Source organism: Drosophila tropicalis, unplaced genomic scaffold, assembly GCF_018151085.1.
Source record: "Drosophila tropicalis isolate 14030-0801.00 unplaced genomic scaffold, ASM1815108v1 contig_859, whole genome shotgun sequence".
NCBI classification, from domain to species: domain Eukaryota; kingdom Metazoa; phylum Arthropoda; class Insecta; order Diptera; family Drosophilidae; genus Drosophila; species Drosophila tropicalis.
This window is the reverse complement of record NW_027173353.1, coordinates 2,204,573-2,231,924: the sequence shown is the minus strand read 5'-3', so window position 1 is coordinate 2,231,924 and position 27,352 is coordinate 2,204,573. Positions and strand designations below refer to the sequence as shown.

The following is a 27,352-nucleotide window of genomic DNA, read 5'->3' as shown; positions in this document are numbered from 1 at the left end:
TTTAATTGAAATTCAATTTGTTTATTTACGCTGAAAAACGAATCGGTCAACAAATCTTTAAAATGTGCAATTTCAGCGCAATAAGTCATCCAATCATTCATAAATCGCGTGTGTTAATTGCAATTTCAAATATTGGTAGTGCGGCGTTTTAGTGTTTACTTTAAAAACTAAACTTGACAACTAGTTGTGTAAATTAATGCATATATGTATGTATGTAAATGTAACTACATATGTATGTATGTAGCTTCATTTGGTTAGATGCATACCCTAATGTGTGTATGTAAATACATATATAATGTATATTTTCACTTACAATTTTAAAGACCTACAAAAAAAATTGTCTTATCAAGATCATCCCCTACTGTTCACCATTGACCTTGAACACGGTCCTCGGAACTGGGTCCTCGTAACGGTCAAAACTAGAATGAGAAATACTTTTTCCAATTGTTATTCTAAATTGGCATTATAAAAAAGTTTTGCAGCACTTATAACTTGATTTCGTTTATGTTTTTTAAAATTGGCGCTAATAAGTCTGTCCAAAATCATCCCCCCTTATTTGGTTAGCACAGTGGGCATGATTGACTAGAACCATAAAATACACATTAATAAACACAAAGGATATGCGTATATACATTCATAAATATTTTAAAGAAACTCTTGGCTTAGATTTCGTTGCATTCTTATACTTGTTAAAATATATTTTATTCATACATTTAAGTCATTATTTAAGAACGATATTCCCGCCTACTTGGCCACCATGCGCTTTAGAAAATGCGCATAACAGCTCCAAAGGTTTGCAGTTTTATGCTTAAGGACCTTCGCTACAGAGTGTGACCAAACTGCGCTTTGAACTCGTATTGGGATGTCGGGTGAGCGAGCCCCCCATAAGAATTTCGATTCAGTGCTTTGTGGAGGTTTAAACATATTTGTTTTCGGTTACGGAAAAAGTATTTTCCATTTGTCGCCATTGCAAATCTCACGCGAGATGTGAGTGTGTGTGTTTAAGTGTGTGTGTGAGGGCAGTAATGTATGTGCGTTGGTAGTCAGTCATTGTAGGCATAAACTATTTCCGAGAGCTCACAGTGGAAACCATAGAAAAGTAAAATGTTTATGCAAAAGTAAATTCCAGCATTGCCTTTTTCTTTTTTGTTTTTTTGGGGTGAGTCTCTCTCACACTCTCTCCGCCTCTCAGGTGGTGTCTGCCATGCTATGGTGTGGTGTGTGATGTGCTGTGGCGGTATTAGTATTAGTTGTTGATGGGGTGGTTCGTCCTCTCGTCCTTTTGCCCTGCCTCCCAACATTCCTATTGCCAAGCAGGCGCGCATGCAAAAAGAAAAGAAAAAAAGCTCGTTTCTTGCCTTTGCGAATGCGAATGAATAAAGTAAAATAAAGACGAAAAAATCAATATTGATAGTAAGTTTCGCTTCAAACTTATTTGCAGGTGCTCGTGTGATGAGCACTTTAAATAACTAACCGTCTATGAGCACATATCACAAGCAAGCCCCAAAAGAGGCGCAGTCAGGTGGTCATTGGCCAAGAGCACAGAGAACCCAGAGAATCCCTTCCACCCGCTGGTGACTCATTGATAGGACCCTTACACCATATCACAAACTCCCAAAAACAAAAACAGACGCCGACGATTGCCCTCCTCGCACGTTCATTAAATATTGATTTCAATTTTGTTTTCCTGCAGATAAAACATTGAATAACTGCAAAAACCGATTAAAAAGCAATTAACAAGCGGCTGATATACATAAATAAAAAAACGAACCGGAACAATTTCCAATGTGCAATAACTGAATTTGTAACAATTGTCAAACATCGTTTGAATAAAATAACTAAAAAAATAAAATCCAAAAGAAAAAAAAAAACAAAGCAAAGCAAAATGAAAACTCGTTTGGTTTCGCTAACATATCGCGGCAGTGCGTCTGTCGATCCTCGTTACTCGGCATCTATGTTACCATGGACCATCAATGACATACGATCAACGGAGAGCTACACAAAGGTAAATTTACTATAAGAAAGCTGCTTTATAATTAAATTGAAAATATAAATCTAGGACTAATATGGAATTTGAAATGTACTAATTGAATAAAATCAATAGAGGAAATTAAATACCTGCTAGTAATCAGAAGACGCATTTGTTTGAAGCCTGTTATTAAAAAGGATCATATAAATTTAATTCACTATCTCTGCAATTAATTACAATAATTAAATTAAGTGAAAATCCAAAAATTCTATTACCCATTCCTATTGCTGCCATTAAATGTTATCTATCCATGTGCTACCTCTCCATGTCGGTCAATGGCTTGCAATCAATTGGCAACCAGAAGAGGATTCCTTGTTAATCCAATTTGAGGTAGATAATACAATGTATGTATGTAACTATCTATCTGTCTATCTATATATGTATAATATACATTGTATATACATATCATGACAGCCTTTGGCACAAACAATTAAAAGCAATTTGCAATTATTACGGCTCAATAAATCAATTATTTTCGGCAAGTGAAACTTCATTCAGAAACACTCTTTCTGTCACACCCATGTACACCCACCCCACACACACACACACGTACACAATGGCAAAACAAATCAAGTGGGAATGAAATTTTTATTAATAATTTTGCGCTCCATAAAGAATAATTATACTGATTAGCAAACTGTTAGCAGGTGTGGGATATGTGATAGTCAGATAAATGTGTTCCGAAAATAAAGTATTTCTTGATGACGGAAGAAAATCACAGTTAACGGTGGCCCCTAAAACTAATTGGCACAGAAACCATCACACACACACACACACACAGACGACCATTGACTGAGACACCTACGCAAGGTATATACACATAACGCATACGACGCTTTGCCAATGGGCACGTGCGGCGGCAAGTTCCCTTTCCCTTTCAGCCCCGCGCAATCCATCGTCTGCGGTCCCTGGGCTAATATTATTTGAAGCTTGAAATTAATTTTAGCAAAGTCCGCAATTAGTCGCCCATCAGCATATGTGTGTGGGTGTACGTGTGGGTGTATATGTGTGGGTCCGTCCATTTTAACTTTGTATGAGCTAACAATGCTCTGGGGTTTGATTTTTTTTTTTTGTGTTCCGCTGTTGAACTTTCCAGCGTTGCGAAGGTTATCCTAAAGTCTTCGCCGGGATCCTTTTGGTTGGTTGTTTGGTTATTTGGTCCCTTAACCATTTGTTTGGTTGTTCATTTTGTGTTTTTGCCAGCAGATTTGCTCAGGTGGCTTCTCTGGCATTAAAATGAATCCTTTTACGTGCCAGTGGCCAAGCTCGAGCATCTTGTGGGAATTACATGCGCTGCTTGCCCTGTCATTGGCAATTGTTGTTGATGCTCATTGAAATAAGAGTTGAAAGTCCGCAAAAAAAAAAAAAAAAACTTTAAAGCTGTGACCAACCATCTTGGCAATCAATTTAGCTTAAGACCTAGGACTAAGCATATATTTATTAGTTTGATACTCTAGTTGGAGAAATAGTCCAAAGATTATAGGGCATATTTACATTCTTTCAGTTGTTATACTGTTAGTTACTTTCTCAGATCAGACATAACTATATGCAATAAGCGCATGCAATTTTTGTGTTAAGTTCACTCTCTCCCCGCCTCTCCGTTTGTCGGCTTCTTCGCTCATTATGCAGTTCCGACACTTGTTCAGACCAAACCAGATCGTAGTTTGCTTCATATTTGCCTATTTAAATATTTATATAAGCCTGTAGACTTTTTTTTTTTAATATTATACAGTAGGTAGTTGGTTTGTTAGTTTTGTCTTTCCCTTGCCACTCGCTGTTGCATGTAAATTGAGGCAAAACAAACACGCACCCAAAGTGACAGGGAAACATAAATGATAAGTACATATGTACATATAGTCAGAGTGCGGCAGAGATGACAATGGAGAAAAGAAGAGAGAGAAAATGTATGTGTGACAGGCATAAAAAAAAAAAAAAAAACAGAAAGAAATATTTGCCCAAGCTCTTTATTCTTCTGTGGCAGCTTATTGCTTTATTATGTTAAATAGCGCATGAAAATTATAACAAGCTGCCTTTTCCCTTTCCTTGCTCCCCTGCTCGGGGAAACATTAACAACAATTGCGCTACAGTTGGGGCATCATCCAACTTTTATGTCAACATTGGTGACACTTCAATGGACATGGCAAACAAAGTTGAGTGCAAGTGGATAAAAATATATTTTACTTATATGTACATATATCCACCCATATATTGGTTAGCAATTAGTCAAACAAGATTGATGAGCTTTCCCCTTCGGAAAGTGGGGGTGAAATTTATTAGTTTTGCCCAAGTAATACAAGGGAGAGTGATTAAGGATCCGCAAGTTGTATGAACTAAATCCAATTTTAAATTCAAATTAGACCTTTCAGAGGTTACGCCAGAGAGATAGGCACGCCCACTAAATGCCTCCCAACAATCAGCGCCTATGACGTTGGCGTGTACTGTGGCTCCCATTGACGTCACAGTGGCAGTCAGGAAGTTGCTTTGAATGACGAGAAGGGAAAAGGAAATAAAAACAGCAAAAAAATCAATAGAACGCTTTGTATTTTCATTTTTGCTTTAGTTTGCGCTCTCGTTCCTCACCTCTTTGCGCAACTCCGTCCGCCCATCCGTCCGTTTGTAAGTCACTCAAGTCCCGTTGGTAATCCGCTTCTGGTCGAGTCACTTGAATTGCGGCTCCCTTCAGTCGTGTCCCAGTGGCATAAATGGTTTCACACTTCATCATCGCGAGAGTTTGCTCTCAAGTGTTGCTTTGGCTTACCCGGCGTATGCGTTACATTTGCCTCTTCTCTCTTTCTCACTCTCTCTCTTGGCGAAGCTGAATGCTTAGTTGCTTGATGTACATATGTAGGTGGTTGTTGGGATGCTGAATGACGAGGTTGTGGAAACCCACTTAATTCCATTTGGCTGATGATTTTGCATTTGACGGGTCTCCGTTTTGTGGTCTGGTGATTTTTGGATTTATGTTTGACATTCCTACTTGGCCTGCATTTCCATCCCTAAAGAGAGAAAGACAGATAAAGACACATACAAGACTGAATGCTCTGTGCGCTTTAATTGTGAAAACTAATTTGGAAATTGTGAATCAAACAATTTGAACTTATGGGTTTTGATTGTCTCGACTGTAAGTGGTGTATATTTTAATCAGAATCATCTGAGGGTTCTACCAAACGAGTGTGAAATTTAAATATTGTTTCTGGTACTCTCTGCTCATCAGAATGAGCCTCAATCGGTACTTTGTGGGATGTCTCAATTGGACATGATTCCACGTCGGTTATCTTGCGTAGATATACGCAAATATCACTAAGAGAGCTGGTCCTGATCCCACTGGATACGGCACTGTGGCTTTTTTGTGAAGAGCTCTCAACCAGGCGTTTTTTCTTGTTTTTCCTCATACCATTTTTTTTGGTGGGGTCTGCGTTCTCCCAATTCTCTTCTTCTTCCACTTCGTCTTCGCCCTCAAGTAGCTTTTGTTGCAGCGGCGACATAACACCAAGCTGGGCTTGGATTAGTACTGCGCCTGGCTTGGCTTTATCAAAGGAAACCAATTGCCCAAATCGAGCCGATTGCATCAGGTCAAACTGCCTGAGCACCACTTTGTCGTACATGTCCAGAAGGCCGCCATACAGCTCATTCCATGATGACAATGAAGCAATGCACCACAACTGCGAGGAATGCATTGCAAAAGTGCCCTCTTTGGTGTCTGATATGTGGCCCACACATCCCATTAGCATGTAGTCCTTCTTGTACTCACTGACCACATCAGCATCGAGCATGCGATTGGGAACGAATGGTGCATTGTAGCTCAATTGGGCACAGCCCCACAAAAAGGGGACAAACTGAAAGTCATCCAGGGAGTACGCTCCATGCCGACCCGCCGCATACAAGTTATACAGCACTTGCAGGCGCCTCACAAACTTCAAGTATCGATCAAAGAGTAAGAGAGCAGAAGCTGCCAAGTCATCCTGGTCAAGAATCTCAGCTTCAAAAAGCGCACATAGAAAAAATAGGAAGCTCAATTCATGTCCAGTTCCATAGGTCATTCTTGTTGAGTTGCCAAATGATTCACACAGATACTGGCCCAGTTCATTGACGTGAATGCAGTTCTTGATGGACACCGCCTGCTCAAGCATTGGAAATATATCGCGGAGCATGTGACGTGACCAATTGCGGTAAGCCGGATTTCCCCGTCGATCCTTATCCATTAAACTTTGATCTTTTATTGAACTCGCCATATTTATTGGTGGATTGGCAGTTAAAAGATTTTCAAGCTTATCAAATATGGTAACCAGACGTGACATGGTCTCGCTCACTGGATAATCATCGCTCTGCCTTATTCCCTGGATCACCGAGCTCGTATTGTTGATGTATGCAATCAATTTGTAATAGCCCACCGAGTTCTTCCATACCTCTATATCCGGCAGCTTCCGAACCCGAGTCACTGCTCCAAAATTAGCTTTTGCGAAAAAAATTGGCCACCTTACTCGAGCGTGGACTTTTCTGAAAGTCCCTTTTGATATCTGTTTGAGAAATTTTCTTCATATTCAAAAATTCGGTATTTATTTAAGTTTTATTGTGTCCACAGTCTATTTTTGTCAGTTTGGAATTGAAATTAAATCTAACGAAAGGGGAAACGAAGCTAGTTTGACTAGACTTCTGACTAAGCATTGTTATTGTTAATAAGATCTGTTAAGATTGGATTAGCTATTAACCCTTAAATACGCTTTGCTTACGGGTCATAGAAATCGATAGCCCAGCAAATTGTTTAAATTAAGTTTAATTGCATACGATTTATATTTTATATAGTCTTTTATATTATATGTCTATTAAACATGATAGATTAGTCAATGGTTTATAAAACAGAACAAAAAACCTGCCTCAACTTTAGAAATCTATACTAACTATAGATAATTACCACTAGTAAGTGCAATTTACAGAACCTGCAGTAAGTAAGATTCAGTTTTTGACCCCTTGGCTTATATTTTTTGAACCCAACAGCAGCAAGTTGTTATTAAGACGTCAGTAGCAGTAAAGGCAAAAGGCAGTTAATGCAAATTATATGGTTACAATGCGCCAGCAATAGCAGCGGCAACAGCAACAAAAACAATAATGTAATGAGCAATTGTAGACAATTTATTGAGCAACAACAACTACAACAAACGGCAGCTGGCACATGAAACTGAAATGAAATAAGAAGAGGAACAACAACAAAAAAACGGTTAAAATGTATAAATCACTGTGTAATAACACGCGAGGCTGCCCATTACGACTTTACTGTGTGACGGCTTGACTGTGATTCTATATCAACCATAATAAATAATCTTTTTTTTTTTGGACCCAGCTGTTCTCAAGTGGCGCTAACTCTGGGGAAATTGGCCAATAACTTTTTATAAATATCCAGCAAAAAGTCATGAAATCGTGACTTTTTTTTTTTGTTTTTGTTAGTTTTTAGCTGATTTTAAATAGGAAATTTAATTTACTATTTGTTATAGACGCTTGATTAAAGTTAATATACCCATCTAAGCTTTGCTTGCAGGGCAAACAGGTCAAGTAGGCAATTCTTTTCAAGGAAATTACGTATACGCATTGTGCATTGTGCCGCACATCTTTTTGTATTAGCAACTTTGCGTTGGGTACATAAAATGCTAGGAAAGTGCAGCAAAGCCACTTTTTAATGTGTTTGCTTTTTTATTGTTAGTTAGTATGGATAGAATTCATTAGGTTTACCATATGCAAACAGAATAAAAAGAAGGATACAATAAACAAGTTAACCAAGTTGACATTGAATAAGACAGACGGAATGAAAATTAAATCAATTGATGCCTTTTTTGTTTGCCATTTGTCACTCACCTGGCCCATCAACAATGGCTCCGCCAACGTTTTCCCAATAGGACAAAAGAGCAAAAACCATCACCATGGGTAGCAGATCCTTTGTCAAGTGTCAATGGAAAATTAATTAAAACTAAATTGACATATGCGGATAGCCAGGCTCACGTGCCGAAACGTTTTCTGTTTTTTAATTTAATTTATTTTGAAATGTCAAAAGGTGAACTGAAACTTGGGCGCCATAATGATTGTTGGTTGCCTGGCAGCCTCATTAGGCCATCTTGCTCTCCTTCTAGCCTTGCACTCGCCATGTCCCTTTTTCAACAACATTTTTGATACCCTTTACTTTGGCGTCTTATCTCAACATCATTTGATAACCTTATAGTCGAGATTCTTGGTGAAATCAATAAGTTTGAATTCATTTTTACCAAGTGAAAGTCAAGAGAACTTTCCCACCAGATTCATTAGGATTCAATTTAAAAGTTGCAGACAATTACTTGCAATTCCATTTGTTTTATTGATTATTCCGAAATTAGAGTATTTAACAGTTACCACTCTGAAAAAGTGCAATACTTTTTCTAGCAATGGGTTTTTATTTTTTGGTTTTGCTTTTCATGAAAGTTTTCTGTTTTTCTTGCTATTTAGTTTTCAAGCTAACGCCCATCGAATAGACACGCCCACTAGCTTAGCACCCACTAGCACTTTAGTTTGATTTTAATTTAATTTGTGCTAAAAACTTTTTAACTTTTTTTTACTCTGTAAGAGGGCGACTTTTGAGAAGTTCTTGAGTTGCATGGAACTTCAATTAGTGAGATTGTAGGTTTTTATATATACTTGTTTTTGCTTCTATATATACATAATTCGGTGTTAATCAGTCGTAGTAGAGAAATAAATCAATAGTCTACTTAACCCTACCTATTAACATTGTTAGCCGGGGCTATGAAGATCTAAACACCACACCCAGAAACTAAATTGGAAGAAAAACATAAATTTTATTTTCCTTTTTCCCCGAGCAGTGGCACCAAAAAATAGAACTAAAGCGATAACAAGCCCCAACAAACTCGTATACACTAAAACTAAAATCCAACGACCTGTTTTCCGCCACAACAACGGCACACCCAATAGTAAAAACCGCTCCTGCCCCCATTTCTTCCTTCAATTCCGGCCACATTCAACTGAATTCCCCTATTTGACAACACCACTCCCTGGCTGCCCGACCTGGCTATCGTCAGTTGTTAGCATACATCCATAAGGGGGGTGGGGATAGGCAGGGAAAAAAGGGGCCAAGAACAAAAAGCAAGAATGGAAATAGAAAGCAACGAGAACAGGAGAACATTGCCGGAAATGGAGCAGCCGCCATGTTGCCCTGGCTGTCATGTTGCTATTGTCGCTCCGGTGCCTAGTGCTGTCCCGTTCTAAGCGGGAACCGTTTGTACTTGTGCTCCCATGCATGTAAACTGATTAAGAAGAATTTAATATTGTTAATCTGCTTCGCTTAGTGGAAACTCAGGCAAATTATTAAATGGCATGCAGATGCATTCATTATCTTTTTATTGCTCTTTTTTGTTTGTGATTAAACAAAAGAAAGAAAGAGATAGAGAAGAATTCAGATTGTTTAATAACTAAAAAATAAAGATTCTTGTTTTCTTCATTTTACAAAATGTTTAAGGAGAAAAATTCAACAAACCTACAATTTATTCCAATTTTCTAATTTTGTTTGTGTCTACTTGTTTTCTATTGCAGCTATCGGTTGGCATTGAGCATGGCAAATTGGAATCGTATAATTCGGACTTTGAGCTGCAATTTAGCCATCCACTGAAGCATATCGTTGGCATGTGCCGCATTATCCACAAACCGCAAGCCAAGAGCATTGGCAATGGCTTTCTTCAGTTAAAATCAAATTCTGGTCAGGCAACAGGCAATTCAGCCTCAACATCCGCATCCTCCACTCTGGCAACTGGCAGTGGCAGCAGCAGCAGCAGCACTTTAACCACAAACGGACTGCGTCACACACTGACCACATCCACATCGTACGGCTCACTTTCGTCCAGTGCTGCGGCTGCTTATCAACAGCAGCAGGCGGCGGCAGCCGCAGCAGCAGCAGCGGCCGCAAATCCTGATAGCAATACCACTGCGGAACAGCCACAGAACTTTATGGAATTTCAAGGACCCATCACCGGATTGGTTTATTTGTTAAAAGATCCAAAGGATCCATTGCTTCACATCTATCTCTTTGAGTGTGAGACCATTGAGGAGGTAAGCTAAACCTGATGATGGATGGATGAAAAAAGTTGTCATAAAACTTTAGTAGACACTGTGTCGGTTTTGTCTGTCCGCTTGAATTTCCCTTTTTCAATGTGGAAATTGTGCAGTCTTTTTCAATTCCATTCATATGCAAATGTTAAGCAAAGTTTCAACAATTGTTCTGGCTTCAAATTGAAAACTAAAACACTTCAAAAGCTTAAAAGTATTTTTGGGCATTGTTGAATGAATAATAAGCAAATGTCTATAATAAAAATTAATATCAAAATGCATGCATACCAAACTTAATTAACATTAAATCCAGCGCCCTTAAAATCAAGTTTACTACACATAAAATATTTTCCATGCCCTGGCCCCAATTCGTTATACCCTTTAAAGTAAAATTTTCGCCAATTTGCAATAAAAAATCCTTCATCTGCATTTTTACTTATTCTTGATTCCTATATCAAAGGATATGTTTCTCCAAGGATCTCCAATTTATGGTGCTAGAGTAAGGAATTAATAGTGTCTAACTAAGTATACTCCAGCCTTAAAGCTATCGCATACGATCAGAGTAAACATCGATTTGCTAGGGTATTGAAACTTCTGAAGGCTCTGGTCTATTTAGTTTTTGTTTTCTGTTTGCGTTTCCTTATCAGAACTCGCACAACGGGCGTGTCGGGTTTCGCCTCTAACGAACTGAGCTCCACCAGGAGAACTGTTTGAGCTGCCCAGCATGCTATAAAACGACTTCCGTTTGCATTTCTAATTAAACCAGCAAAAACACCGAGAAGAACCAAAAATCAACTAAATTGGAGCTGCTCCAACCACTGACCTTCCGCCCCAGGAATGGGCAGGCTGCATGCAAGAATTGACTTTTGTTTTTGTAGCTAGCTTTATACATATGTATGTACATATTGCAAGCTATTCTCATCGGATCATGACCCCTTTTTATGCGAAAACAGTTGTGTGTGTGAGTGTGTGTGTGTGAGTGTGTATGAGGGAGTGGGTGTGGGTTGGAACCACATGAAAAATTAATGTTCATTTTAGCAGATTTTTCAGTTTCTACATTGCATAATGCATAAAAGGGTGAGCACCAAAAAAGTTAAAAACAATAGAGAGTAAATCCATTTTTGTTGTTGTAATCTTTTTGGGTTTGTGTTTGCTTTTGTTGCGCTTCATTTACGACAAATTGTTTGGCTTTATTTTTGTATTAGTTTTTGAGTTTATTCTTTGTATTTTTGTCTTTTATATGCACTTTTCCATTCAGCGTTTTCCACTTAATTTGAACGTAATTGCGAAACCTTTTGCGTATGTGAGTGTGTGTGTGTGTGTGTTGGTCTGGTTGCCATGTTCATTGCATGTCAAAAACATTTTAAGCAACGGCAAATTGCCATTTCACTCTCCTCCCGCCATAAGATACCCCCTCTTTAGTCAGCCTTTTGGCATTGATGTTGAGTCCTCTTGATGGTGATAGGGTCGCCTGGGTGTGCGTGAGTGTATACATATATGTATATGTGTGCGACGGTATGGGTGTGCGTGTGTATTACCTTTATTCTGAAGTTTTTAACACAGTTTTTTTTATATATTGACTTGTCGACTTGGCTTTGCCAATCTGGGTCACTGTTGGGATTTCGCGACTAAAAATATAAAGCGTTAACTTAAAATTTGTTACCCACCATTAAAGTTAACGTATTCGTGCTAAAAATCTAATTTATACCAAAATATTTCGTGGACAGCCTGTCGTATGAGTAATTTTCAAAACAACAAACTCTTCATTTTAAGCCAGTTTATATCATAAACATTTTTGGTCACTTTAAACTCATTCTGTTTCATGTCAATCAAATGGAATGTGTAGATTAAAAATTAAATGAAGCGATTACGACAAAAGTGGCAATTCAAATCAACATAATTGCCTGGCTGGACAGCTGTCCAGTTGGATACACAGTCCACCAATTTTAACACTAATTGATGCCATTAGGCGTGGAGATAAATGTCCTTCCGAAAAAGAGGGAGTCGAAACACACTGCCTCACTCTCCTCTCAGCTGTGGTGTGTCTCGGCCAGCGCAAAAAGGGAAACCATTAGAAAATCCAACCATTTAACCGCATGAAAAAAAAAGAAATACGAAAAAAAGGGAAAGCAAAATGTAATGCTAATTGTAAGGTATGAGATAATCATGGTATACTTTGTGGCGGTTGGACAGCAGCTGGGACCAGGAGCCTGGGCCCTGGGACCTTTAACAACATCATAAGCTCATAAATGTTTAAAGCAATGCTCCTTGCCTTGGTCCATCACAAGCCGGCAAGTGGTACATCTGCTGCAGGTCCTTTTGCTAGTTAAATGACGCATGACCTAAGCTGTCATTTGCCTGGTCGTGAAAGCAATTTAAACTTTAGGTTTATTTTGCTCCTTGTCAATGAAAAGCAAATGCCATTTTCAGTGTGTGGCAACAAACGACATAATGTTGTTGAACAACAAAAATTAATCGAGTGCATGCCACATCTCAAAATGTTGGCACATTTTGCATCCTTTGGACATTTTCTCGTACACGTTTGAGAGCGTTTTTTCTAGCCAAAACGGAAATACCATAAAATGCAACACCCACACCTAAATACACTGAAAGAATTTTAACATGTATCCAGCATTTTGTCCTCCCTGCATCTACTTTCTGAACGTGTTGTGCCAGCAACTTTGCACTCGATGTCCTTCATGAGATTTTGTTGCCATTGCTTGGGCATGTCGTCTCCTAGTTTTTTTTTTTTTAATTCAGCAACATTGGCACAAAGTTACTTTTGAAATTGATATCGAATATAGAAATTCTCTCTCTCTTTCCGTATTTCTATCTCTCTCTCACTCGCTCTTAATTTATCGACATTTTACTTACTATACCCAGTTTGCTGTCTGATAATTGGCTTTCAGTTTTGTTTGTTGCCAGCACTAGCATGCCTGCCATCTACCTGCATCTAACAAACATTCTAACGTATCCGTTTCGTACATCCTTTCAACCTAAAAGCCCCGACTGACTGCAGGGCCAACAAATTGAATTTGTCGCACATTTAGGCAGGAAAAAGCATTTTATGCCAGGATGATTAGATTGAACTTTGTCCTTGCTATCGCTTTTGTGCGAAACTTTCTACGTTTTATGTATGTCTATGCCTTTACCTTGGCTACCTTCAACATTTGGTTGATTTTCAAATTGGACCTTTTTGGTGATCTAAGCATTGAAGTGCAAACTATACAAAAATTCAATTATCTACTAATGAGTTTATCGTTAAAAAATAGGTCGAAGAAAGTGAGCCTTTAACAAGCTTTTTAACTCCCAATTTTCTTTCTTAAATTCCACAAAAATAGAAACCTTTTAACAGAGTTTTATTTAGTTTTGTTTTCAAATTAAATGAAATTATAGAAAATTGCTGAAATTAGTTGCGCATGGCGCTTCGATTTCACGTTTATATATAGAGAATGACATTGTGATATAGAATCTATATGTATAGAAGGGCCTGCCTATAACTTGCACTTTAGCCATGACCAATTTATCAGAATATTTTTGGGACATATGTTGACTTTACCATGGTTTACAATCCCATTCGATTTGTAATTTATGATCTATGTTGTGTATACGCCGTGTTGCCCAATCGTTTTGCCATCTCTATTGCTTGCTCGCTCTCTCTCTCACTCTGTCTGGTTCTCTCGTTGAGAATTTTTGCACCCCAAATTAATGAGCAATTTGTTAAGAGTTCTTCCTTCTAATGTCTTCATGAAATTCGCATGCGCAGGTCGCTTTAATAGTTGTTGTTTATTATTGTTGCTGGTGTAGTTGTTGTGATTGTTGCTGGTATTGTCGCAACGCTCAGCGATTTACTCACTTGACGGTTGGCGGCGTTGGGATCCGTCGTCAGTTGTCTGACGGCAATTGAATCGCGTGCGCGTTTCGCTTCAAAGTCAGTGAGAGCTAACCAGAAAGTTGAAGAAAATATACATATACAAACCGATATATGTATATGGTCTCTATTGCATATGGCAATAAAAAAATAAATGTAAAATATATAAAAGAAATGCCGGGTGCGTAAGTGCCAACAACTGTGGCAGCAACAAATTAGCCAACTTAGCGAAAGCACAGAAAACGAAAACAAAAACAAACTTGTTTATTGTGTATTTGCAAAATAACAAAAAACCATAATAAAAAGTGCTAAACAAAACAGAGTGAATATAAATAAATAAAAATAAAAACGAATATCTATGTGAAATCAAAATAAATCAGTTACTAAAACGTGTCGCAGACAAAAGCACAAGAAAAAAAACAAATACAGCTTCACAAATGGCAATTTATATATTTACTTAGTATTTGTATATTTGTACATACATACATATTTCTCTTATATACTATATACATAGGTATATATCTTTAAATACATATACGTTTATTTTTGCCTTGCTTGACAATTCTTTAACCAATGAAAAGGTCTTAAGCATAGCACAAACAAATCAATTGAGTTGAATTTCTATTTCATTGAACTATTCTGTTTTCTCATCATAGTTAATTGTTGAAAAGTCTTTAAACTCTTAATGCAAAGTACACACTTGCCAGATGCTTGAAATTTTAACTGCAAATTAAGCGGCAATTGGCCACGTAAAAGTAAATAAAAGCATCAATTAGCACTGGCAACAAAATTGAGATGGAAATGTACCTACAAAGGTATATGTACATATATACTAGTGCATGTATGTACATATCTATATAAAGATGTAAATGTATTGCCTGTAAAGTTGTTTTCTCTTCATTGTGGCACAACAACAACAACAACAAAAGAACTTTAACCTTGTCACTATTTGCCAACAGCTGATTCGAAATTCGAAAATACTTTTGCCGATCGCAAGCAATGCTGGCTAAAATGTTTTGTTTTTTGTTTGTAATGACTTAGTCTTAGCGGTCATTTCAAATGAGATTCATCTGGCAACAAAAAAAAAAAAACGAATATTTAACAGTGCCTACCAAATAAATCAATGTGAAAATAAAAGTTTTTTTTTCTTAAATTTCCCTTATGCCCAGTTGTAAATGACTTGTGAAAAACAACTAAACTCAAAATGGAAAAGTTGTGATAGTTTTTATTATTTAAAACTAAAGTACTTAGATTGTGCTCTGTCTCAGTCTTTCTGCTGCATAATCGAAACGTGTGATACAATATAAACAAGTTAACAATTTTTGCAACGGCATTTAAAGGCATTTGCAAAAGTAAGTTTCGTAACCGTATAACGAAGAAACAAAAACAAGAAAGAAAGAAAACATAACTGAAACAAATCAATAAACAAAGCAATAGTGTAAGAGTCTCTCTTTGAGAATGTTTACTGTGCCATTTCATCGGGACACCATACTGACGGCATCGGTCAGCGATGCATCCGTACTCAATAAGAGTCGTGCCGTATGTACCACATGTGTATATAGATAGATAGAAAGAGTTACCGATTTCCCACATAGTCGGAAGTCGAATATTAAATTGATTTCAATTTTGTTGATGCCTGGCTGACTGACTGACTGCCTGCAGCTTGTGTAATTTGTGTCTATTGTTGTTATTTATTTACTCAGTGATGTCTCTAATGTGTATAGCAACTTATGTAACTTTGTGTGTTATGCATGCATTGCTTTTGTTCTTTTCTTTTTGTTTTGCACACTTAATTGCCAACGTTTAGGCCAAGTTAACAATTTTTTTCTCTCTTTTTACTAGAACGTTAGATATTCCGGTTCATATTTTGCTCTTTCTCCATCTCTTGCATTTCGTCTCTAACCTTGGTTTCCATTTCCACATCCATTTCGTTGTTAATTGTTTTACCCTTGAAGTGGCCCCACATTGTTTTTTAATAAATAATATATATTTAGATTCGTTTTGCAATCTCTCCCGTAGTTCAATTCCCATGCAAATAGATGAAAAAGACAGCAAAACAAAAAAAAAAACAACAACATGAATCCTATTTACATTGTATTAACATATAAAGTGACTTCTATTTTTTTTAAATTGCCTTTTGCCTCTTGCTCATCCTCCATTTATTCTACTTTGCCCGTTGACTTAAATGAAATTTTTCTTGCACGTGCCAGAAGCTGACGCTTCATTTTATTATTGGACAGGAATTTGCTTTTGGCCAATAGGCAAAAGGCGGCAGAAAAAGTTGGCCAGTCATTGTTGCTGCTGCACTTGACCATGGCCATGGTGTTTAAAAGAGCGTAAAATTTTTGGAAAACATTTTTTTGTTTGCCCTTTTCCCATTTTTTGTTGTTGGTGAACCTGGAAAGTTTTCTCGAGAACCTGAAGTGAGTTGAGGAACTGCCGTTTGGGGCAAAAAGTGTTCAAGTGGTAACATTCAATGGCAGCTTTAACAAGGAAGACAAACAAAAAAGTTGAAACATTTATTTAGCATGTGGAAATTCGTTTAAAATCTTTCAACCACATTTTATTGCACAATTTTCTGGCCAGCATATATTCTTTCTGTTGGGCTTACTTTTTGCCATCGATTGACTCCTATAGTTAGTTACTAGTTAGTTTGGCTATAAGTAAATTCCATATTTAATCCCCATGAATACAACTGGAAAACCGGTCACAAATTGCTCAGCTAATGAAATATTATTAACAACTGCTATTTAAGAGGATAGAAATTGCTAGAAAGTAGCAGGGGAAGAACCCATAATAAAAGTTTAACAAAAGAAAAAAAACAGACAAAATTACAGTTTAAGCTGCATGCTAAAACATCACATTAAAGTTAATTGCACAACTTTTGCTTGTCCATAAAAAAGTACAACATTTTCCGATACAAAAGAAATCCATTTAATTTTATTTCCTAATCATTTTGCATGCAATTGATGTACTAGTAAATCTCATTGTCATAATTATAAACATTGCAATTTGCTTGGCTATGCATAAACACATTATTAACTATAAACAAATTTGTTTAATTTATAATAAATTGACCGAAACGAAATCGTACAATTTTGGCTAACTAAATTGCGCATGCAGTGAAATCTTGACCTTAAGCGAATATTGTAAACAAATCCAATGGATACATTTTCTCACAGTCATATATGCGCTTAGAATCTTGTTGAGGTAGGAGTAAGACGGTGTGGGGGCCAAGTTTAATCTTTGGAGCAGTTTGGGGGGAGATCAACAAACTGGGGAGTGTTCCTACTGTTGCTTTTTAAAATGCAAGTGACGATATTTTTTTGTTTTTCGTATTCAGAATACACCAGACACATTTCGAGTTGCATAAAAAGTAATATAGCGGCCAGCGAGTTGCAATATGACAGCACTGAATGCTATAAAAACAGAAAAACTGCTGACACAAAACATCAAAATTGTAGTTCACTTATGTATATACTATATATACATACATATGTATGTTTGTATGTTATATGTTGAACAAGTTAAATGCGACAGATATTTGCAATATGTACAAGGGCAACTTTTTTTGGCCCCGCTCTGATAAGAGATTATGAAATAACTGTGGCAAGAAATGAGACAGTCATGGAGAAGTCATAGATTGCTGAAATGACCATAAATTAAATGGAGAAAAAACCATCCCTTTTGGGTAGTAGAAATTCTCATAAATATGAAACGGAAATTTTTATGTCTATTCAAAATTGTTCTAAATTAAAAGTAATCATATAAGAGAAAGGGTTGAAGTTTCTAAAAAATTAAGAACCAATCCGAACAACGAAGAGTATAGAATATTCGACTTGTTGTTGTAGCCATTATTCGAATTCAATTTTCTGTAGTTTTTTTCCACCATAAACAATATAATAAATATTACAGTTCTGTTTGTGGAAATCAAGGACCCGAAACAGACAATCTGACGACAGCAGAAAAAGGGCAACATGAAGGGTATTTTTTTGTATTTGTTTTGTTTTTGTTTGTTTTCTGGTATTAATGCGTGAAAATTTCTCGAAACACTTTGTTTTTTATTTTTCATTTCTATACTCTAACCAGAAGACTAGGTATATTAGTTTGGACCAGAAGATTCCATAGTCAAGAGATGATTTTGAATGGCAATATTTACTAGGGACGATCAGTCGTGAATAGAGTTTCATATCCAGTTGAAAGTTTGGTGATTTAATAAGTTAACTGAAATGAGTCAACTGAATATAAAAGGGTATACAAACATCGGCACGACTATTGACAACTTGTTGTTTATTATATTTTTTAGTCATAGGGATTTTTCCCAGTTTTGTGTGTATGTTTGTGGTGTTTTTAAAAACACTTGACTTTGCATTTCGATATCGATGAGAGAGAAAAAAACAACCAAATTGCAGTAATGCAACAAAAAACAACAGCTATAAAAAGTGGCAAGCACGTAAATGAGGGAAAAGGCAAAAAGTTATAAAAAAAAAATGTGCGAGGCGAACGTGAACGTGACGCCGAATTGAATTCCTGTGAGCATTTCCATATTATTTATGTATGTTGCTTGTTTCTGTTTCTGTTGCTGTTTCTGTTTTGGTGTCGGTATTATTTCTGTATCTGTTCCAAAATATTAATGCCTAAGATATACACAATGGTAAACACGCGTTGTCGAGCGTGCCCCCTATCATAGATTAATAGATACACTCATGATGAATATAATAGGTACACCCCTTAAAATTAATTTTTTTTGACTTTAAATTAGCACAACTTTTTTTCTTTTACCTTAATCACCAAAATTTAAATGCACATTTGTTTATTGAACATTTGTGTATTGTTTACCATAATTTGGAAAAGAAAAATTATTTTATTCAAAAGTTACAACAAAAAATATGAAATTTCACAATTTCGTGCTTGATGAAAATAATAGGTACACTTTAATTGACTAAGTTTTATTTTTTTTTTTTTTTTGGTTTTGAAATCACTGAAAATCTATTTTTGTTTCATTATCTGATGAATATGGAATGTATCCACCTTAATTTTACCGTTACTTTTCTCATCCGACTGGGAATACTCTTAATCAAAGCTTGGCAGGACTCTATCGAAGTCTTCTTCGACGCACTCCCACAATTGTCGGTTGTTGCCACTTTTTTCTGTTCGAGACTGATCCTATAGCTCACCCCACAAGTTATCGATGAGATTCAGATCCGGAGACTAAGTGGGCTAGGTAAGAGCGGCCACTATATTGACCTCTAACCAAGTTTTTAAAATTTTGGAGGTGTGTTTTACGTCGTTATCCTGTTGATAAACCCACCACAGGGACTTTTTTTCCTCTAAATATGCTAGCATAATATTTTCCAGGACATCCCTATAGTCAGCTGCTCCCATTATGTCAGATATTAGGAATATTGGATAGTGTTCTGACCAAGACAAACAACCCCACACTATAATATTTTTAACACCATGCACCACTGTAGCGGTGATCAAAGTTTTTGGTTATAGGGCGCCTTAAATGTTAGGAACAGTCATTTCCGAAAAGATAAATTTTAGTTTCGTTGCTAAGAAGGATATTAGGCCGGTTTTTTTGAACTTCAGATGCTGCCCATGTGAAGTAGTCGTTAAGAAATCTTTGCTACATGATCAAATCTTTGGTTCGCATCAAAGGAACCCTTCTTGCGATACGAACTGATAGATTAGCCATTTGTAGTCAAATCCTAATTGGAAAAACATTAATATCATTGTCCATTTTGGATCCAATGGCTCTCAAGGACTCGAAAGTGTCCGAATTTCCTAGGTTAGGAGTGGTTTTCTCTTGACCCAGTTAGTCTCGTGATCTGAATCTCATCGATAACTTGTGGGGTGAGCTATAGGATCAGTCTCGAACAGAAAAAAGTGGCAACAACCGACAATTGTGGGAGTGCGTCGAAGAAGATTTCGATAGAGTCCTGCCAAGCTTTGATTAAGAGTATCCCCAATCGGATGGGAAAAGTAACGGTAAAATTAAGGTGGATACATTCCATATTAATCAGATAAACAAAAATAGATTTTCAGTGATTTGAAAACAAAAAAAATTAAATATGACTTAGTGAATTAAAGTGTACCTATTATTTTCATCAAGCACGAAATTCTGAAATTTCATATTTTTGTTGTAACTTTTGAATAAAATAACTTTTCATTTCCAAATTAAGGTAAAGAATACACAAATGTTCAATAAACAAATGTGCATTTAAATTTTGGTGATTAAGGTAAAAGAAAAAAAGTTGTGCTAATTTAAATTAAATTTTAAAGGGTGTACCTATTATATTCATCATGAGTGTATATACTACAGAGATATATGTATAATAATTTATATATTTATTTGTCATTGGTTGGGATGTTGTCTGCAGATGACGTCACGACGATCACTCGGCCAACGGCTGATCGAGATGTAGCAGCATCTCAATACATACAATTTTCGAAACATTTAAATCAATTTAGGAAGAAAAGTTTCCCCCTCATGCTGAGTATGGCCGGCATATACATACATATATAGATATATACAGATATCTATTGCTTAGTTATTTTCGCCTTAAACTGCTGATAAATGGTAATTAGAATGTTCTTGTTGTACATTCAACGCATCTGTAAGAGCTATGAATAAGGGGGAGATCAAGGGGAGAACGATGACATTGGACTTTTAACTTGTTGGCAATTGTTGAAATCATTTTTGGCATCATTTCAATGCTACGAATTGGAGCACACAGGGCAGCCGACAAAACGAATAGCCTCTCCCTCTCCATTATTCAGAGAGAAAGACAGAGAGAATCATCTTCATCATCATCGTGCCCAAACAGCTGATGATGTGTATGATGCATTGCCATTCTATGCAATTTTCAGAGAATTAATAGATAAAACCAGACACGATGTCTGCTCATGAACAAGAGACACAGTGATCATGCACTAAAGGCCATTATTTAAGTAATAGATTAGATTAGAAACTTATTGCTGCAAATTCTAGGAACTCAGACAGTTCTTGGAATTATTTATGAATCTCATAACAACAAAAAAAGAAAGGAGACAACTTTTCATTGCCAATTGTTCCATGTGAAATGTCCGGCAACGGAATAAGACTTTTTGTCGCCACGATGGAATTGTTGCCTGAATTATGAACGGAAATTCGTAACAAAAACTTGACTTCACTTCAAGCATCCTTCTGGCCATCCCTTAAGTGACAGAGTCGTAAAAATTGTCATAAACCGAAGACAAAGGTATTAAAACTCAGGGTCAGGACAGAAAATGCAAATGGGGCGGGGGGCCATCTCGTAACTAAGGTCCATCAGACCGTAAACAGTTGAATGACACTAACTTTTACTCATACTCTGCATGCTGGAAACTTTCTCTCTCACCCCATGATGATAAATTTGATTACTAATGTGTTTTTCCCCCTGGAAATATTGCAGATGGCCGAGCTAATGCATCAGATGCGTGATCCTGCGCACACGCTCGGCGGTTCTGTGGGTAGCATACCACAGACCCTAATTGGTGGCGCTGGTGGTGCTGGAGGACCTGGTGGTGGTGGCCATAATGCCTCCAATGGCGGACTTAATGGAATTCATGCCACACCAGCCACAAATCTAAAGATGAGCGAGGCCATGCGCAATGCCCAGCACGATCCTAGTCCAAATCCAGTTAGCTCTAAGATGAAGGCATCCAAATCCTATACACATGGCTTGAGCAACTCTTCGGGGACGGTAAACATTCCCACATCCAATTCGGCTCAGAGTAATCTGTCGCTGCTGGCCGATATTTCGCCAAATCACACGCACTTCTTTGAGGTCATGTATGTGGGCAAGATTCGCGTGTCCCAGAAACGCGTACCCAACACCTTCATCGATGATGCTTTGCCCAAATTCAAAGCATATGATGCTCAAAGGCTGAGACTTTTGCAGAACCGCAAAATGTCTCTGAGCAGCGAGGGAGGTGTGGGCATTGAGGCCAAGAATGGAAGCATATTTAAGAGTCACGAGCTTAAAGAGGAGGATGAGGAACAGGAGCAGCAAACGCAACAACCACCACTGGAAGAATCTCAAGCAAAGCCACAGGTTGAACTGCAGCTGACAGGCGCCGAAGACGGAGCCTCTCCACGTCCTCTTGAGGAGAACAAGGAGAATAAATCGCCAGAGAAACGAACTCTGCTACGCGGGCAAAGCCAAATTGAGTTGGGCCACAAGGAACTGTAAGTAGCAAATGTCCCTCAATTCTATTTCCCCCGCCCTGACTGATGTTGTGAGTTTTGCTCAAAATGTTCTTCATCTTGCCACCTCTTAAAGCGGCGGCGCCGGTTCTGAGGATAGCCAACAGGAAGTGCCGAATGTCATTGTAAACAAACAGCCAACGCCCCCAAGGGAACAGGGCGTAGCTGCGGCATCATCATCGACTAACCCTAGTCAGCTGCATCCCAATTATGCGCTCGATAAGTAAGTGGCGTCCTAGCCCAAATCCTGACGCATGTGTAGTTGGTTTTTTTCGTTTCCCAATATTGGCTTTCACAGCTTTAGATCCCATTATTTTGTTTCCATCCTAATGTTCGATTTGAATTCGATATGCAGCGCACTGAACTAATTGATTGATTGATTTGTTTCGCCTTTTTTGTTTGGTTGGCTTCTTTTTTATTTGCCTTTCCTTTTTTGCAAGCACCTCCACGAATATATTTTGCATGCCCTTACACTGACCCTGCTGACCCAAAAGAAAAGTAGAGACTTATTCTATTTCCGTAATTGCAGTATACCCAAGCAAAGGGATCGTTCTGCCTCGCAGGGATGCATTCCGCCTTATGCAGAACAGAATCGCACTATGGTCTTTTTGGTGGGTCGCTCCGATCTCCGCCTGATCTCGCCGGATCGCAAGCAAGTGCTGCTATACAAGGACTTTAAGGATGTGGCTAGCTGTGTGCATGGCCAGAAATCATTGGATCATTTTGGCATCATTTGTCGTGAGCTTAACAATGAGGGTTACATTGGCTACGTTTTCAAGTGCCAATCGGAGAATGTGTGTGACGACATTGTGGCAGCCATTGCCCAGGCTTTCGATACGTGCGCCGAGCAAAAGAAGAAGCAGGAAACACAGATCTTTAGCTGCGAGCATTGCCCAATGCTGTGGTATCACAAGCTTTGCAACGATGTCGAGGGTTTGTCGGAGAAGAAAACTCAGGCCATGATCTTGCGTCGCATTGAGACGCTCTCGGACGAGGAGCAGGACATTGTGTGGGCCAAGTTTTGTGGATCCGAGAAGACCAACTCTCCAGTGGCCGAGCAGAATCAATTCCTCATGATGCTGTTGCGTGCCCATTGTGAGTCCCGTCAGCAGCGTCATGTCCACGACACGGCCGAGAATCGTTCGGAGTTCCTCAACCAGTATCTGGGCGGTAGCACCATTTTTATGAAGGCAAAACGTTCGCTCACCAATTCGTTTGATAATCTTCTGAAGCGAAAGCCATCCAAAGATGACATTGCTGTGCCGCCGCATAATCTGCGTGAAATACGTGAGGGGTCGGCGGAACCTTTAGGTACTTCATCGCCGCCAGAGGGTTTCCGTTCACGGTCAAATACGGTGGGAGCCAGTCCGAATAACAAGCCCACAGCCGAGCAGCTAAAGAGTCCCATGATGGATATGTAAGTGATGAATTGGCAGTTTCTGCTCCATCAAGCATCTTCTAATTTGCAATTCTTCCTCTTTATGCAGCTTCATAAAAGTGGGCAATAGTCCAAAGGAGGCCGAGACGCATCAAGGATCCTGGCGTCAGGCCATACTTAACAGTGTGGTGACACCATCCAAAGGATTAGACGGCGAGGCACCCACTGAGTTTCTATCACCAATGCGTAAACGTAATTATTCTCCGCTCACTCTTTTAGAGAATTCTCAACACTTAACATTTATCTCTCTTTACTTAACTGCAGCCGCCAAAAGAGGGAAACGTGATGCGGCCGAGTTGAGAGAACTATGGCGAACAGCGATTCGTCAGACGATCATGCTGAATCGCATGGAAACGGAAAATGCCATGCTACAGGCTCGTCAGAATGAGAATGAATTGAAACGCATTAAACTGGACTACGAGGAGATTGTTCCATGCGACAAACAGCTAATCGAACGATGGGAGCAAATCATTGAACGCAACTCCATGCAAATTGGCAATAAGAAAGATCCCAAAGTCTTGGGTCATGCCATTCGCACAGGTGTTCCACGGTCTAAGCGCGGCGATGTTTGGACGTTCCTGGCTGAGCAGCATTCCATGAACACGGCTCCCGTGGACACAAAACGTTTCCCCAACTTCAATACGCCGTATCACACGCTGCTAAAGCATCTCACAGAACATCAGCATGCCATATTTATAGATCTGGGCAGGACATTTCCCAATCATCAGTTCTATAAAGATCCATTGGGCCTGGGTCAGTTATCGCTATTCAATCTGTTGAAGGCCTACTCCATACTTGATCCAGAGTTAGGCTACTGTCAGGGGCTGGGATTCATCTGTGGTGTGCTGCTATTGCATGTAAGTTGATGTCATTCCTAATTTTCCATATCCTTACTTAGTTGTTTTTTTTTTTCTTTGTTTTCAGTGTGATGAAGCCAATGCGTTTCAATTGCTTAAACATCTGATGTTCCGTCGCAACATGCGGACTAAATATCTGCCAGATATGAAAAAGTTCCAACTGCAGTTGTATCAGCTCTCCCGTCTGGTTAAGGATCATTTGCCGGATCTATATGTATGGCTGGATCAAAACGATGTGTCGCCCACTTTGTATGCAGCTCCTTGGATTCTTACTGTCTTCAGCTCTCAATTCCCGTTGGGTTTTGTGGCCCGTGTTTTTGATTTGCTTTTCCTTGAGTCCTCCGATGTGATCTTTAAGTTTGCAATTGCTTTGCTGTCCGTGCACAAGCAACAGTTGTTGGCAAAGGATAACTTTGAGGAGATTATGGATTACCTGAAAACGGTGGTCCCCAAAATGGAGGCTGGCTACATGGAGCAAATCATGAAGCTAGTCTTTACAATGGACATTGGCAAGCAGTTGGCTGAATACAATGTGGAATATAATGTCCTACAGGAGGAGATTACCACCACCAATCATCACCTGGAAATGCTAAATAGAGAAAAGACCCAAAATCAACATTTGGAACAGCAGTTGCAGGTGGGTTTCCTTTTTATTCTCCTTGTAATTTCTTCTATGCTTCATTTAAACGTATATTATTTTTGTAGTTTGCTCAATCATCGATTGCTCAGTTGGAGACCACACGCTCATCTCAGCAAACACAAATCTCATCGTTGCAATCGCAAGTCCAATCGCTGGAGCTGACAATTCAAACTCTTGGCCGCTACATTGGACAACTGGTAGAACATAATCCGGATCTGGAATTGCCTAGTGAAGTGAGACGTATGCTACAGCAGTTGGATGACCTAGAAAGGCAACGTCGAAAACCCATCTTTACCGAACGCAAGATTGGCAAATCAATTTCAGTCAACAGTCACTTGGGGTTTCCACTCAAGGTGCTCGAAGAGCTGACCGAAAGAGACGAACATGGTTCGCCACAAAAAACGAAGAAGGAGAAGACACCTTTTTTTGAACAGCTGCGCCAGCAGCAGCAACAACGTATCAATAACCTCAATGGCCATGCATCTGCAACAACAACAACAGCCCATATGCCTGAGTCAACGGGGCCATCGCTCTCACCTACTCCGCCAGCTCCATCGCGGCCCAATCGATTGCTAGACAATGCCAGTGCTCGCACCGTAATGCAAACCAAACTCGACGAATTGAAGCTGCCCGAACATGTCGACAAATATGTGGCTAATATCAAGAGCCCGCTGGAAGTGGACTCAGGTGTGGGCACACCCCTCAGCCCGCCCAGCACAGCTAGCAATAGCAGTGGCGGTAGTATATTCAGTCGCATGGGCTATAAGACAACACCACCAGCTCTGTCACCGTTGGCTGTGCGCCAAACCTATGGCAGCAGTTGTATGGCCATCACAACGGCTCCATCCGCAGCACCTCTCGAGCTAGTGCCGCCCACAATGACAACAGCAACAATCCCCCATGGCCAGGATGAGCAAGCCATGCACCCGCTTAGTATGGTGGGAGGCGATGTCAATGTCAGTTTCAAGGGCACAACACAGCTAAAGTCCTTATCGATACGTCCCGTGCATCAGATGCGAGCCATTTCCCTGGGAGCTGTCTCCCAGAATAGCACAGAGTCAAGTGTGGTTGTTGCACCAGTTCCTGTGGAATTGGCACCGCCACCGCCTGTAGCGACTGCAGCTACCGGTCGCAGCTAACGGTTCTGATTTATCAGCAAATTTCTGCGTGGGTTCTATTCCGGGCAATCCTCTGAGCATGCATAGAGTTATCGCTCGACGCTTAACGCCTCAAATGCACAACTCCTCTGTTGCGGCTTAGATACTTACACTTACAACATCAACAACTTATAACAAACAAAAACAAAAGAAACCTTTAAAACATTTTGTTTACAAATTGTGTCAATGCGCGCACAAAATGTTGCCATATATCGCTCTGAAAAGTTACCCCAATCGTTATAAACTGATCCTAAATAAGATATATCTATTATATTTATATAGCCAAGTGAAATGGATAAATGCTATTGCAATGTTTTTTAAATTTGGCTACCCTATATATACATACATATATATATATATATCCATATATATGTATCAAAATCAAATGCTTATAACCCTAGGCAGATCCCCCTTAAATGATAATACAACAAGAAAAATCTGACGCTTTAATGAGTACGAGTAGTTTGTTCTTAGTTTTCGATTGTTTAATGTTAAATTAATTTGTAATGAATTTAGGATTTATTTGACTTTTGATTTTTAAAGTTTCTCTTAGTTTTAGTGGATTAGTTTTTAAATTACAGCTTAATTTTAAACATATTTGTACATTTCTACATACAATTGTGAGAGCGAGACAAAACAAAAATGTATAAAACCAATTCCAATGTCATTCATTTGCTTAAATGTATATTGTTCTCTCGTAGATCCAATAATAGTTGAAATACATATAATAATTTTAAAGTTCAATTTCTTATATTACCGGGACTTGGATTACATTTGATTGTTTATGTTTAAAACACATACCTACATATATATTATATGAAACAAAAATACGCGAAAAGAAAACCCAAAAGAAATGCTTCTGTGTTAAGTAAGTTTTTGCTTAGCTGGGCTGTCTCTTCTTTAATATGTCTCACTATCTTTATATGTATGTCTAGGGAGCGCCCAGAGTTTATGTAGCTGATTTGTGTTTAGAAAAAATAATATTAAATTCATACGAAAAATTATAAGAAAACCATAATAAAATCAATAATAATTATTTAAAATTCAGTGTCGC

General features: G+C 38.5%; 2 protein-coding genes across 9 annotated transcripts; one reads left to right on the top strand and one right to left on the bottom strand.

Moving 5' to 3' along the window:
- The first annotated feature begins 18 nt into the window (after positions 1–18).
- Positions 19–27,350, top strand: plx (PTB_TBC1D1_like and TBC domain-containing protein plx). Of its 8 annotated transcripts, none has more exons than XM_068297020.1 (10): positions 19–135; positions 1,694–2,005; positions 9,596–10,108; positions 21,413–22,188; positions 22,283–22,429; positions 22,736–23,623; positions 23,694–23,836; positions 23,909–24,501; positions 24,569–25,138; positions 25,207–27,350. In XM_068297020.1, the coding sequence occupies exons 2-10, from the start codon at positions 1,886–1,888 to the stop codon at positions 26,278–26,280; spliced, it is 4,824 nt and encodes a 1,607-aa protein (XP_068153121.1). In that variant the 5' UTR covers positions 19–135; positions 1,694–1,885; the 3' UTR covers positions 26,281–27,350. The 8 variants fall into 8 exon arrangements, with proteins under 8 accessions (XP_068153121.1, XP_068153120.1, XP_068153122.1 ...); XM_068297019.1 differs by lacking the exon at positions 19–135 and adding an exon at positions 911–1,027; XM_068297021.1 differs by lacking the exons at positions 19–135; positions 22,283–22,429 and adding an exon at positions 911–1,027.
- Positions 5,058–6,674, bottom strand: LOC137582727 (serine/threonine-protein phosphatase 2A activator). The gene has a single exon (XM_068297379.1). The coding sequence runs from the start codon at positions 6,325–6,327 to the stop codon at positions 5,167–5,169; it is 1,161 nt and encodes a 386-aa protein (XP_068153480.1). The 5' UTR covers positions 6,328–6,674; the 3' UTR covers positions 5,058–5,166.
- Positions 27,351–27,352: the final 2 nt, after the last annotated feature.